The sequence below is a fragment of the Lissotriton helveticus genome, chromosome 11 (assembly GCF_964261635.1).
Source record: "Lissotriton helveticus chromosome 11, aLisHel1.1, whole genome shotgun sequence".
Classification (NCBI taxonomy): domain Eukaryota; kingdom Metazoa; phylum Chordata; class Amphibia; order Caudata; family Salamandridae; genus Lissotriton; species Lissotriton helveticus.
Genome location: NC_136072.1, coordinates 1,069,255,837 through 1,069,271,122, shown reverse-complemented (window position 1 = coordinate 1,069,271,122; position 15,286 = coordinate 1,069,255,837). Strand labels below are relative to the sequence as shown.

The 15,286-nt window shown below is 44.5% G+C and overlaps 1 protein-coding gene across 2 annotated transcripts in view; it reads right to left on the bottom strand.

Annotated features, from left to right (window-relative positions):
* DNAH10 (dynein axonemal heavy chain 10) overlaps positions 1-15,286 on the bottom strand; it is a 2,445,728-nt gene that overhangs the window by 601,532 nt on the left and 1,828,910 nt on the right. For both annotated transcript variants that reach the window (XM_078667623.1, XM_078667624.1), the window contains one exon: positions 11,984-12,181. In XM_078667623.1, the coding sequence (XP_078523749.1) occupies positions 11,984-12,181 (198 nt within the window). The remainder of the gene's footprint in view (positions 1-11,983; positions 12,182-15,286) is intronic.

The window sequence follows — 15,286 nt, the reverse complement described above, 5'->3', positions numbered from 1 at the left end:
CAGGAATCAGCCCTGGTCCCTGCCAGGAGTCAGCACTGGTCTCTGCCAGGAGTCAATACTTCTCCTTATCAGGAGTCGGCACAGGTCACTGCCAGGAGTCAGCACTGGTCCCTGCTAGGAGTCCAAACTGGTCTTTAGCTGGAGTCCACAGTGGACTCTGACTAGAGTTGGCACTGGTCCCTGCCAGGAGTCTGTTCTGATCTTTACCTGGAGTCGGCACAGGTCACTGCTAGGGGTCAGCACTGGTTCCTGCCAGGAGTCAGTTCTGATCCTTATCAGGAGTCGGCACAGGTCACTGCCTGGAATCAGCATTGGTCACTACTAGGAGTCAACACTGGTCTCTGCCAGGAGTCCATGGTGGTCTCTGACAAGACCTGGCACTGGTCCTGGACAGGAATCAGCACTGGTCTCTGCCAGGAGTCAGAACTTCTCCTTCTCTTGAGTCAGCACAGGCCACGGTCAGGAATCAGCACTCGTCTCCACTTCGATATACTGCTAGGCAGCTGCTTTCTGAAAGATTGTCAGAAGGTGTTAAGAGGTAAATTAGCTCACCTAAAAGCTACTAGGGGAGAGAGAAGCGTGTACATGGATGCAGCAGCCATTCCATTGCTATGTCTGTATGCGGTGTCCATCTATTCTGTCTTTCAACACAGGTAGACCTGCCTCCGCCCCATCATAGGGACCACCCCCTAAGCTCCTTTAAATTCTCCCATTTTATCCTATTCTTCCCGGGTAGAATGAATCCCTCAATCTTACTCGTTGCTGAGCTGGGGAATCCTGTTTTGTGAGTCTGCCTGGAGTTCAGTCATTTTGCCCAACTGGACTATTCTTGTCATCATCTAGTACTCTAACGCAGTATATAAAACTCTTTCCGTTAATAAATAAATGTGACAATACACTGTTCTGTTCTGTATATTCTGCCTTTGTGTTAGTGTAAACGTAGTTTTGGGTGAATGTATTAACCTCAAGTATACAAACTTGCAATATTATAGACTAAAAATATCCACCACAAAATAATCTCCCAAAAATGTTTACGTCCAATCTCCCATCAGTCACAGACGTAGTAATGAGGCACGAGAAAGTGCAAATGCTTTATTACTCAGCAATGCTTTACAATAAATGAAGAAACTGTCATCCAACTGTCAAAATAGAATGTTCACACCACAGTGGGCGATGGGACGCGTGCATACACCAACAGGGCAAAAATGGAAGAAGGACTTGAGAATAGGACGTAAGGGATCAGCATATAAATAATGGTTACTAATAAACAGCTCCAGACAATACAGTAGATAACATCCTGTTCCCCTGCCTGAAAGGTTACCTCAGCTCCCTACCTCTGAGCATGTAGACGCCTGTGCTCCCTACCTCTGAGCATGTAGACGCCTGTGCTCCCTACCTCTGAGCATGTAGACGCCTGTGCTCCCTACCTCTGAGCATGTAGACGCCTGTGTTCCCTACCTCTGAGCATGTAGACACCTGTGCTCCCTACCTCTGAGCATATAGACACCTGGTGAGTTGCTCCTTCCAATGGCACCCAGCTGCCACCGTGCAACATTCACCAGTACTTATTTTATCCCACATCAGTGCAGCTTCCTCTCTGCACCAACCACTTCAGACAGTTCAGGGTCAGGTCTTTGGGAGCCACACCTCCATCTCACTATGGCACTCTGTGGGACTCATCGACTCCATTAATCCATACTGAGCCCTCACATTTCCCTTCAAGTTTTCCCCATGACCATTGACATTGCTGATCCTAGTAGCAAATCTGAAAGTCATGCCTGCCCAATAAATGCCCAAACTGGGCAACCTATGCTCCTTGTTTCTGATACGTGGCCTTTTGCCACTTATTGCATCAGACTCTCGGCCACAATTGAGTGCTTACTGCTCTTGCTATCAGAAACCAATGCCTTTATCCAATCCCATCCACACATCTTTACTCTGCCTGTTCCTTCTCAACATGACCGTGAAGCCACGCATTGTAAGAAACCTGTAGCTCACACCGACTGAAAGAAGCAGCTCTTGTTGACAGCCTTAGGAGCCGCCCACTTTTGCCAATCATACTGGTGGTAATCTGATGACTCACAAACCCATGTTGTCTTCCTAGTAAACTGCTGCTGCCTGTTTCAATCTCGTACCAAATATTGTTGTCTCTCTCATACTGACTATGTTGTTTTCTGCACAGCGGCGTAGCTTCGGGGAGGGGCAGGGGAGGCTTACCCCCCCCCCCCGAATAAATGTACTTTCTGCTAAATAGTTGGGTACAGGTGCTTTCAGTCAGATATAATGAGGTATCTTTTGGATTGCAACAGGAATCTTTATTGGCCCACAGACAGAAACGCACACACACCTTTCCCTCTTTGTTTTGAACGTTTTCAACAATGCTGGTTATTTAACAAAATAATGTGTTTTCTCTCACTTAGTTCCCCTACCAATCCTCATTGGTCTCCCTTTCCACTGCCTCTTTAGCCCCTCTCATGCGGCCTGGTTGTCGTGTAATGTATTTTAACATTCTATGCCAGCGCCATTGTTGGAAAACCTGAAGCTCACCCCTACCCAATCTTACTGACTAAGCTACACCCCTGGTTCTGTACCTGCAAGACTAATTCTCCTTTCACTTTACCATCCTTTAGGTAACAGTCTACCACTGCTAAGACTCGGTCATTTGGGAAGTCATTAGGTCAATTCTACTGCCCGATAACAAGCAGCATTATTACCTCCTGCCTCCTACTGTCACTTTCTCGCAGGATACTGTGTATACACGTTATCTTCCTAATGTAGAGGTAACGTTTGCTGTGCTTGCGGGTTTCACTCAGGAATGCCGCAGCCATGGCCATTTATGGTTAGATAGTAGCCACTCTGAGCCTAGGTCTAGCTATCATATCATTCCATAAATTTATTGGTATCTTACATAAAATTTACCTTATTAAACTACCTTTATGTACTGCTCTAAAAAACACTTTATCTGTAACCATGATACTACTTTTTAGCCGTTGTTTCCCTTGAGAAGTAACAATGTATGCTGCTTGCGCTGCTATATTTGAGTCTGGGACTGAATGCCACTTTAGCCTGATTTACTTATGCCATTTAATTCTTTTTTTTGTTGTTTTACTATAGTAGACACACTGGTCAACACTATACGAGACCTCAAAATTCATATTCATATTTTTGTGGCTAATATTTTTTCACAGAACCTATGCAGTACTTGAAATATCAACTGCTACCTTTTGTACACTAGGACTTGGAGTTAGGCGTAATCCACAAATGAATGGATGGCATAGATGCCCTAGTGTACTCATAGCATTGCATACATGAAACCACTTGACCCTATAATAAAATTCCATCAACTTCAGTTCGGTATCTGTGCCCAAATTCTCATCATTCTCGGGGTCAAGCAAAGGACCATCTTGAGAAAACAAATGGTTCTGAGGCAAGTCTACTCTGCAGAAATGGATCAAAGACTACAGTGGTGGGAAATGCTGTCACATTCATCACCGCCTTGCCTTTCGTGGGACCACTAGGAGAGGACTCGCCCACTGTCAAAAGCCAAAAACCTAGGTGTAAGAAATGGGGTGTGTGGTTGGCTGAGGTATGTATGTATGTATGTATGTATGTGTACTTATATAGCGCGGTCCTGTCACCCCTGTCACCTATGCACCAAGCCAGGCAGGAACCACAACTCTAGTCAGGGCAGCGGCGTCAATAGGGTTGGTGTCACCCAGTGCATAACTCATGGTGTCACCCCCTCACGACTTACCCCATGATGGACATTGGCACATGGAGACAAAGTAAATATTTAGTAGGAGGAAGCGCCTGAAGAGAGTGTGTGTATATTTGTATGATAGCATTATAATTCAGACTTGTTTTATGTAGCGTGTCTGACTGCCTCGTACTTTTATGGCGCTTGCGTTAAAGGCGTGCACCAACTACTAGGGATCAAATATGTTTTTAAGGAAGGTGAGATTGAATGGCACAACCGTCATCTGGTGCCATGTAGGATTTAGCTGCCAGGAGTAGCAGACACATGAAGTTCTGAAGTAAATGCAGTATGAATGCAGTTCCACACAAATTATAACTATATTTGCAATTGACTATTTAAACTCTTTCTAGGCGCTCGACATAGAAATAATAATAGGTTGCGCTTTTGTAGCACACCATATACCACCTCGGCTGTTTCTTAGAGCTGTAAATAACAGGTGTTATTGACTATATTTACACGTAGATAACTTACACTACTTTTTGGGGAGGAAAGGATGGGCTGACCTTGCTAGGATTCGAACTAATGACATGCAGCTCTGCGCACGTGTCAGCAGCGAGCGTTTAGCTCACTAGATAATGTTTTATTTATTTATTTTATTTATGTCATTTCTAGAGCACATGAATCACCCCAACCGGGGTATCTCCGCGCTATGACGGCTGTAGGCAACTGAAACCCAGTAATTTAGAACAGCGAGGTTTTTAATTGCCTTCTGAACGATAAGTGGCAGGGGCAGAGACAAATGTGTATGGGAAGTTGATTCCAGAGAGAAGGTGCAACATAAGAGAATGATGCACCCCCCAGTCGGGTTTGTCTTATGCGAGGTACACAGAAAAGCTCTTTGGCCCCAGAGCGTAGGGTCCTCGAGGGGTTATACCGGGTCAATTTATCTGCGATGTAGTTGGGTCCTAGTTTATTCAAGGCTTTGTATACCATGCAGCACATCTTAAAATTGACCCGTTTCCAAATCGGTAACCAGTGAAGTTTACGGAGTAGGGGGAGTGAGGGGGTTCTGGGGGGAGCATTGGTCACCAGTCGAGCCGCTGTGTTCTGGACCACTTGCAATCTGTTAAGGGAGGATTCTTTAGCGGAAATCAGCAGAGCATTTCAGTAGTCCAGACGACTAGTGACCAATGCTTGAGTCAGAGTTTTCCTAGTGGATATCGGGAGTAGGGGGAAAACTCTGCGAAGTAGACTAAGCACATGGAAGCAGGTCTTGGCGGTTGTGGTGGCGTGTTCCTCGAGGTTAAGTTTCTAGTCAATTTTGACCCCTAGGTTCTTTACTACCGTTTTATGGGAGGGAGTTGGGCCCAAGTCTCCGGTCACCAGTTTGGAGACCAACTTGTTACTGCATCTCTAAAAAGCATTATTTCTGTTTTCTCAGCACTCAGCTGGAGAAAATTGTTGCTCATCCATTCGGTGATGGATCTCATTCCCTCTAAGAAGGTGTTCTGGACGTTGGTGCAGTTTTTGTCAAATGAGAGTAGCAGTTGTGTGTCATCGGCGTAGGAAATTGGGACAAACCCTAAGTTTCTTATTAAATTAGCGAGTGGAGTGACATATATATTGAACAGGGTAGGGCTCAGGCAAGAGCCCTGGGGAACCCCCTTGGTGACCATGGTAGTTTGTGATCTGAAGGGGCCTAGGTTGACTGTTTGTGTTCTTTCAGCTAGGAAGTTGGTCATCCACTCTAAAGCTATCACCCCACGCCTATGTCTCTGAGCCTGCCTAGCAAGATCTGGTGGGAGATGGTGTCGAATGCAGCAGACAGATCAAGCAGTATGAGGAGTACTGCCTTACCCCTGTCCGCTAGCATTCTGATGTTATCTGTGACAGTCAATAGTGCTGATTCCGTACTGTGTCTGGGTCGGAATCCTGAATGTGAGGGGTCAAGACTGTTGGAGGATTGCAGGAAATTGGTCATGTGTTTGTTTATGTGTTTCTCTAGTAATTTACTTTGTAGCGGCAGTAGAGAGATGGGTCGATAGTTAGTGACGTCTTTAGGGGGGAGTTTGGCATTTTTCCTGATGGGCAGTATCTGAGCTGCCTTCCATTCCTTCGGGAGTTTGACTTCTCTTAGTGAGCTGTTAAGGATGGGGCAGATTGAGTCAGACAGCTGGTCTGCTAGTAGGGCGGAGGTTTTGGCTGGGATCAGGTCTACAAGAGAGCCAGATTTGGTTGCTTTTAACAGGGTTTTTGTTTCTTCCGTGGAAAGCGGCGGAAATTCCTCTAGTTTGTGCAGACACGGCAAGGTGGAGGGTGGTGTGTGGTTATCATTTATTTACTGCCTTTGGTTCTCATGATTTTGTTGTAGATATTGTCAATTTTGGAAGTGAGATGGCATGCAATGCTATCACATAGTGTCTGGGAGGGTTCTTCTTCCGTATTGCATGCTTTTGGGTTGATGAATGTGTTGAGGACCTGAAATAGTGTTTTGGAGGAATTGTTTGCTTGATCAAGCAGGTTAGTTATGTGCATTTTCCTAGCTTTCTTTATGCTACTATGATATTTTTGAGAGGGCAGATTTGAATCTCTCTCTATCGTGATGGGATGTATGACATTACAACGCATGCTTTTACATCGCATGCCTTTACAACGCGGTATTTACAACGAATACCTTTACAACGCATAGTGCTTTCAGGCGCTGGATAGTGAATTGTTTAATTTACTATTCCAACTCCAGTCCCCGTGGATAGTAGGGAAGGTGTTGGATAGTACATTAAACCTATTCCCTATCCTAGAGCGCCCCCCAGCGCAATGCGTTGTAATGGTTTGCGTTGTAAAAGTTGCGTTGTAAAGGTACTGCGTGGTAAAAGTTGCATTGTAAAGGTTGTTTACCATCGTGATGGTTGTGCGTATGCCGCCAGTGTCATTCTAGTTTCTTGCATTTGCTTTATTCAGTCTGGAGGTTGGTAGTGTACCAGGGGGTATGTGGGCGTTTAGGGGTTGCCTTCAGTGTTTTCAGGGGTATGAGTGTGTTTATTGTGGATGTTATGGCAACTTGAAATTTACTAAGGCAGGATTCAACACTGTCTAAGTTGGTGTACTGTGGAGAGACATAATTGTCTTTAAATAGAGTGGGGGACAGTTTGTGCCACTGTCTATTTTTCTTTAGGTTATGACACTTCCGGATGTTTTGCTCTCTGGGTCCTGTGATGCAGAATTAAATTTTAGAGTGGTCTGACCAGGTTAGGGGGTAGGTTGTTCCACAGAGGATGTTGGGTGAATTTGAGAGGACTAAGTCTAGTGTATGCCCTGCTGTGTGAGTTGGTTCTTTATTAATTTGGGTCAGTTCAAGTGTCTCAAGCTCTGCTAGAAGGGAGGAAGCATCGGGATCATTTGGGTTTTCACTATGTATGTTTAAGTCTCAGAGGAGCAGGAAGTGTTTAGATGCTATAATATATGGAGAGATTAGGTCCATGAGTTTAGTGACGGAGTCAAGGAGAGGCCCTGGAGGGCGGTATACAAGGGCGCCTTTCCAACTGTGTTGTCCATATAGGTCAATTCTGAAGACCAGGGTTTCTATGTTGTCATTACTTTGTTGGTCTCAAATGGTAACCTTGATGGGATCTTTATAAATAATCGCTACCCCAGCCCCTGTTTTTAGTGGTCTATCAAGTTTTTGGATGTGGTAGCCATCGGGTAGGGCCATGGCTATCGCTGGGTTAGAGGTGGGCTTAATCCATATTTCTGTCAGAAACCCTATGTCTGGGTGGGAGGAGGAAAACAAGTCCCATATGTTAATAGCGTGCTTAGGAAGCGACCGCACGTTGGCTAGGAAGCAATCCCAGCTGCCCGTTTTCATGGTAGCATGTGCCAAACATGGTTGGTTATTGTTGGATTGATGCAAGGTGTCATTTATGATGTTCGAACCTGTGGAGTTGCTTTTACGTTGTAATGGTAGCCCACACCGGTGGCCGCATTTGATGCAGGAAAAAGGGCCTTCTGCTAAAATAGAGGAGGTACAGGGGTTGGTTGCTTGTAAATCACTCCCATAGCTATTATCCCTGATTTTTTGTAGGTCGCATCTAGTGTAAGTGTAGAGTTTACCCGAGCTTGCTACGTGCTTTCCAGCGGGACAGGCAGGGGTTCTGGCTCCAGGCGACGTCCAGGCGCGGACGGGTGCAGACGGGCTTGCCTTAGGCGCGCCTTTGGCACGCCAGCGGCGCGTCCGCTGCGCGCCGATCTACCCATGCGTTTATACTCCAGGCAGCTAGACTGCTGACCGAGGGCTAGGATCTTCCGGTCTCCCTCCACTCAGTCGGAACACTCCGTGGTGGAACGGGGAGACACCAGATGACGTGAGAGGTTTCTAGGCTAATGTGATACGTGGTGACCAGTGCTCATTTGAATACACTGAAAAAACCATAATACTTTAGCTCTGGCTTCCTAAGCTAAGAAGAACGCCGAAACATCTGTCAAGACAAAGGCCGGGGAAATCTGGTTCAGAACCATCCTGATTGGAAGGCAGATGGTGCTGGCGGTTTGAGATCAGTCAATCCCATCATTCCATATCTGACAGCGTAACCACAACGTACCAGGCTACCCCCTGGAGGGTGGTTTGGTTTTCTGGGATCCCAGTATGAGAGTTGAGTTTTACAGAGAGCTTTAAGTCAGTTCTAGGCAGTGCTCTAAGTGGGATGAAAAAGGCAGGGAAGGGGTCACTAAACAGGAGGTGCCAAGAAGGGTAATTGGATATCGCATCCAAGAGGCACGGCCGACGTGATTAAGGATGTAGCGTAAGCAAGTGAACTAGAAGAATCCATTGATTTGATCATATGCCACAAGACCAGTATTCAAGCATCTGTCTTTGGGAATTTTAGTTTTGCATTCAGATACGTCACACAACAATGAATGTACGCATAAACTATTGGCTTTGCCAATCCATATTACTAGTATTATATTAACGATAACCGTAAAGGTGTTGGCAATAATTCAAATTGAAAATGTTTCAATCCAGAAAATATTTAAAATAAACAGGTCATTCCCTTTTGTTCTAAGACTGCAGTCATAAGCTGACAGAAGAAAACATCTTCCCAAGATTTTCCAGCTTCTTGGGTTCCCTATCAGGTGGAGCGGTAGGGAATGCGCCCTTGGAAGTCTAGGCTTGGACCACCAAGCTCTCGGGGGTAGGGTGTTGGGAGAGGAAAATGGGGTCACCCGGGGCCGGGTGGTGGCGTCGGGCAATCATCCTATCCACAGGAGCCACTGTGCTTGGACCAAGTGCCCAGAAGGACGGCAGCAGGGGCTCCGAAGAGGCTGCTGCCGGTTGAAAAACCTCGGTCAAGAGGTTAGCCCTGACCGCCATTGTAGGAAGCCTGAGGTTCAAGGCCACAGTCGCCCTAAGCAACACCACAGCATAAGAGGCACCCTCCTCTGTAGCTCGTTAGGGGGAGAAAGCATACCAAGGTCTTGAGAAGTGTCCAGGCCACTGTCCTCACCCAACTAATCTCACCAGTCCAGTTCTTCTAACTGGTCTGCCAGAGGGACAACAAACCCCTACCAGTCCTCCCCACCCTCCTCTGGTAGCCACTCAGGGTGATAGGGAACACCAGGGGAGAACAGGGGTACAAAAGTACCGGTCGGCGCCGGTACCGACGTCAGTCGACGCCGATCCGGCTCCATGTCCACGTCGAGGGGGAGGCTGGGGTCGACGTCGGCTGGGGACACAACCGGCATCGGAGGGGGCAGAGATGTCGCCAATGGGTTTGGCGCAGGAGGAGGTGTTGTAAGGTTGACCGGCGCCGATCTGGATTTAGGCTTGGATTCCTGGGAGCCCTGCGGTGCCGGGACCAAAGCCACCGTCATCTAAGGCCTAGAGCCCCCAGCCGAGTCCGTGGCCAGAAGCCGCGCCGGCAGAGTCGGGCTGCCCAAAGATGGACTGGAGGGCTTTGTAAAAACTACAAAGTTGGACAGGGGTCACTACCGCTCCCAGAAAGGGGGGGCTCGGAATCGACCCAACAGACTCCGCGGGCAGAGCCGGATGACTACCTTCCACATCCCTGGTCGTGTCGGCCGACGGACGGGGAGAATACGAAGAGCGTCAGTGCTTCTTCGCCTTCTTTTTTGTGATTCAACTTACCCAAATACTTTGACGAGGAGTGGTGGTGATGGCTCCGCGACCGGTCCCGCGACCTCCCTCTCGACCGGGACCTTGAGCGGCACGGAGCCGAATGCCGGGCCTCCAGAAGCTTTCGGGGCGTGGCCCGGCAGTCGGAGCACGACTGAGTCGTGGTCACGCTCTAGACACCAGGGCACCCAAAATGGGGGTCCGTTACCGACATCAGCTTGTGACAGGAGCCACAAGGCTTGAAGCCGGTTCGCCGTTGTGCCATCCCTGTGCACCAGGAGTCGAATAACTCGAAAAGATGTCGATAAAAAGTCAAAAAAAGATAGTCATAAAGTGACTAGAGGTACCGCTCTCTCTGGATCGGAGCTGGCTGGCACGGAAAAAGAAAGAACTGATGTCAGCGCGCAGGGGCGGTGTCTAAGTAGATACCACAACGTCATTCCGGCGATCATGACCCAACGACGAACGTGGAGTTGACCAAGGCCACCTACCGACATGCAAGGGTACTGCTGAAGAAAAATTCTCTGGATTCAGTCTGACACCTGGAGGTAATTCTAAGGTAAGGAATCCATAAGTAATAGTTTCTTTCAGATGTTTCATCAGCTCTCAGAGCCCTCCACAGGTTCACTTCTGAACAGAGAGCTTCATTAAGTTCCTATGCACATCCACAAAAGAATACATCAGTGATACTTGTTGGATATAATAAAATGAAAGAAACATAGAGGCTCAACAGAGCAGAGGTCCCCTAACTGTGGCAAAATGTTAACCTGCAACTAAGATGCCAGGACAGAGATCATCCCTTTTCAGGAAAGCATTTTAATCTGACATGACCAGATGCACTGGACCCTCAGCTCAAACAATGCCAAAACCAGTCCACTCATTCAATGACATTTTGCTTTTCACCATCCGCAATACTGGAAAATTCATAACGGTGTTCCATACGCTCAGAATATCAAAGAGCTGTACATGATTTATACCAGTGAAGTAGCACTGCTAATAGCACTGACTTCGGCACAAAACATTCCCGATATCAATCCCAAATGATTGTGACCTCAATCATAGGTTTGCTGTAACATGTACTTCATATAAGGTAATATAGAAGGCTCCAATTGGAAATATTAACCTTCTTAAAAGAATAACTTCCAAACTTCCATTCTACTTCTGGATTTTGATGCTAAATCTCTCATATGTTCACAAGAGGATTTTTTAAACATCTAAAAAGTTATGAACAATGGCAACTGCCCTTTACAATCCAGAGAGAATATTCATTCTTTGTTTCTGCATCTCTTATATTGGTTCTCAGGTCATTTGCTAGTTGTGCTACTCTCCTGCTTATATTGCACTAACTACTAAATCCACCTTCTAATTTATTTGTTACCCATTTTCTTCCTTTCCTCACTTTTTCTGGAATGTTAATTTAAAGTTTTGTTCAAGCACTGCATCTCAAGAGTGAATCACTGTGGCAATTCGGCAAACTGCATGGCTCTGTGCACGTGTCTGAGGATGTTTCATACTTAAGACTGCTAAAACTAAGCATGTTTGTCCACCATTCATAAAACTGAAAAAACCATGTTCACAATCATTGTGCATCTGGGTTCATTTTCCATCCAATAACTTCCTTATTAGTATACCATCAACTGTAGGGCATCATATTAGCAGTGGGCATCAAAGCAGACAAGGAACTGAAAAAAAGGTTCCCTATGGGTTTTTTAAAGTGAATAGCCCCAACTAGATTTTGCTAAGAAACATATCAATCTCTCAGCCTTGTTACACCCAGAGGCCCTCTGCTCATTATGAAGCATTTGGGCACCAGCAGCCCACTAACAGAAAAACAAACACAGCAAAACCTAACCAGTTGATATTTTTACCATTTCATAAATGTTAGAAGCTTATCAAACCTTCCATCATCTGAATTAACTAGCTTCTACACTCGCCACCCACAAACCATTCCTCTGCTATGTAGAAAATATATTAGTGTGTGACACAAAACCAAACATTTTATATTTCTGAAACTGTTAGTTGCAGACTTCTACAGCTTTAACTGATCAAGTTATCTATCTCGCTTTATCGTTCTCTCAATTACAGTACTATAAGTTTGTTGTAACGCCTAATGTTATTTAAAAATTCTAAAAAATGACTTTTCACTATACAAGTCTTACCTAAGTTAAATTGATTTTTTTCAAGCAGTAGTTTTGAATATGTATTAATGAAGTCCAGGAAATTCTTTGGTGTGACGTAATTACTTCGTCTCAGTTTTTGCTGAAATTTCTTGCTGAAATGGCCAACAGAGTCATGCACCTTAACAATGTGGGCGATGACAAGTTCTGAGTAGTCTACTGGGATCATTGGATTCTCACCTGAAATATATTATTATATAAAGTAAAAGTGTTGCAATGGATTTTCTCTGAAATATGCATTATGTCTATCAACACATAAATTACAATTCACGTCACAAAGCGACTTAGAATCATACACAAATCCACACATAATATAGAAACAGACCATCAAGAAACATTAGATTTCATTTTATTGTCTTTGAAAAAGCAACTACATTTTTTGAAACACTGTTAGTTTGAAGTTTACTTGACATGTAAAGAAAACATGCTGGCTCTGTTGGTACTTGTAAGTGAGGTGTAGATCTTTCCTCTGCAATCTGAAGTATCTTTATTGGAGTTGGATCATCAGAAGTAAGGTGTTACAATGATTAGCAAGGATAGCTTTCCTATTAGGATCACCTCCTTAGCCCCCTTGGTTTCAGAAATGCTAGAACTATGATGTTTTCCATTACATTAGTGTTAATATTTTTATAAATATTTATTTAGACACTATGTTCCAGTTTTACTATTAGGAGTAGGAAACTTGATATAAGCATTTTTATATTAAATTAAGTAATCTGTATAAGTGCTAACCTGAATGAATTCAATGACGTACTTTGGATTTTTAATTAAATGTATGTATGTATCTTATGTACTTTTATGGGTGAAAAGCCCAAATAAAGTATTATAATGATAATGATGATTGTGTGCATGACTTCGAATTAGCTCTGACCTCCCACTGTCTATGGCTGAGCTTATTAAGCAACAATGTGTCAGAGACAGCACAGTGGGACATAGGCATGATTTCTAAGTTATTTTAATTACTGTAGAATTTAGTATCCAGGGGCTGATTTAAATCTAGGCGGATGGAGTAATTACTGTCCCCTGGGGGGGGGGGGGTACCTCACTCCAGCCATGATGAAGGTACTCCACCAGATGTATTTCGAGATGTCTGATGCTCCTGCGGACTGCTCTTGTAGTTCCAGGAACTGCCGTTACTACGGTTTCTGGAAGTGCATTGTAAGTTTAACAGAAGGCTCAACATGAGAGAGATGTCAGTCAAACAGACAACTTTTTTATTTATTTTCAAAACAAGTACCCCAAAGCTGGATTTAAAAAAATAAATAAAATAACACCTTCACCATGGGAGACTTTTCCACTGCATGGGGTTATGTAAACGTTTTCACTGCCCCTTACAGACACAATTTCCATGGTGGTGATGGGCAGTGGATACGTGTTCGCCCACTTGGAATAGGGCAGGTGGACACATGGCCAAAGTTCCGACAACTGGTACTCCGTCGGGCCATCAGAAGTGTATGTAGGCGGTGGAGATAGAAGAATCGTTGCCGTTTACACATTGGAGGTCTGCCCAACTCTAAATGAGACGGTGGACCTTCAGGTTGGTCGAAAGGGTATTCGAGTACCCTTTCCCTTAACATCTCAATCAGCCCTTAGTTTTCTAATTTTTTTAACTTTTTACTTGGAAATCTAATTTTGGACAGTACACTGGAGAAGCACGTATCTATATAATGCTCATGGTGGGGAAAAATGTGAAGCGACACTCTATTCAAGAAGAATATAGTTGGAAAGACAGCTATGGTAAAAACTCAGATTGCTTGTCAGCCTGCTCACATCCCTGTAGTAATGCACTAGACTCTATCCTCCTATCCTAGTTCAATTCAAATTTTCATTACTGTTACCAATACATTCCCATGCTTACATCTCATGACTGCTGTAGCTGGTGTCACTCAGGAGGGTGACACTCTTTCACTGTTTTCAGGTAAAGCAGGAAAAGTGAAATATGTAGAAGGCTTGGTAAATGGTATGAGCGTGAGCCTAATGAATGAAGACCTGGAACATGATGTTGATTAGGTAACATTACAGCTGGGCACCTGGTTAGATTGCACAAAATCTTCAATATAAATGTTTCCTCTGACATTATAATGTTAATTGTAGAAATTGATTCTGATGCTTGTAATATAGGGGTTGATTCAATACGACATGCATAACCCTAATGCAGGAGCCCTCTTTGCACCTGATCGCTACACTTGTATTTTTGCAGAGCCATACTTCAGATAGCCTGGCCGCCATTGGCCTTGCCAATGGAAAATTGGCAGGCAGTACAGAGATGAAAGCTACTTTTGCGTAATGTGCGCACATTCAGAAACACCAGACTCAGGGCCACCCACAGTCCGATTATTGAAATACGTCCTGCATTTCCAAGCACATCATATCAACAGGGAAATCTTGTGAGGCTTGATGTTTTCCTGAAAAAAATGTTGATTTAAATTATGTTTCAAGATCTTGAAATAGTCCTGTGAAAGAGATTAATATGGAAGCAATGACAAAAGGCGGTAACGTCTTCTTTAGCTATGACGACATCAAAAAATATGTGATCGATTATATCATTTGGCATTGAAATCTGCAGCCAATGCAAACAAGCACAAACATGCTTCATCACTATCATGTGAGTTCAGGAATAATTAAACATATTTAAGAAAGCATTATTTAACATTAACAACCTAAGGAGCCAGCAGAGGTTCCTGATTAGCTTCCTTTGTGGGAGGAGACAACACTGATCAATCATAACTAAACTGCAAATGGACGTTGAGATGCTAAAGTCAAGTCCAAAATATGTGGACCCTTGTTTTGGACTCCTTAGGGACCATAATGGTCTGGAGAGTTTGGGTGGATGGTTTGTTGCTCAAGCAAATGGAGTACACATCCACTGGGTTCATTTGTGAGATTCAGTAAAATTGTCCGCCAAATCACATGTCCCAAACGGGTAAGGAAGGCCATCTTTGGGATCGATTGTAAAAGATAAGGACATGTGAAACACAGAGGGTTTATACTAGTGACTTCATTCTCTTATGGCCCAAGTAGTTTTATCCATGAATATGTTGAGTTCCTGGTGATGCAAACACAAACTCTGGGACCTGAGGATGTGCTCACATTCCATCTCTAAAGGCAACATTTGTAATTCAATCTTCATCACATAGACTCACAATTCCCATAATTATGGCTGCGGTATACCATATTCAGTCACGACGTCTTGAAACAGGATTGGCCATGAAGACCCTAAGCCAGAAGTGAAGTATAACAACTATTAACATACCCTAAAGTAACGAGGCTTTGGCTGCCTAGGAA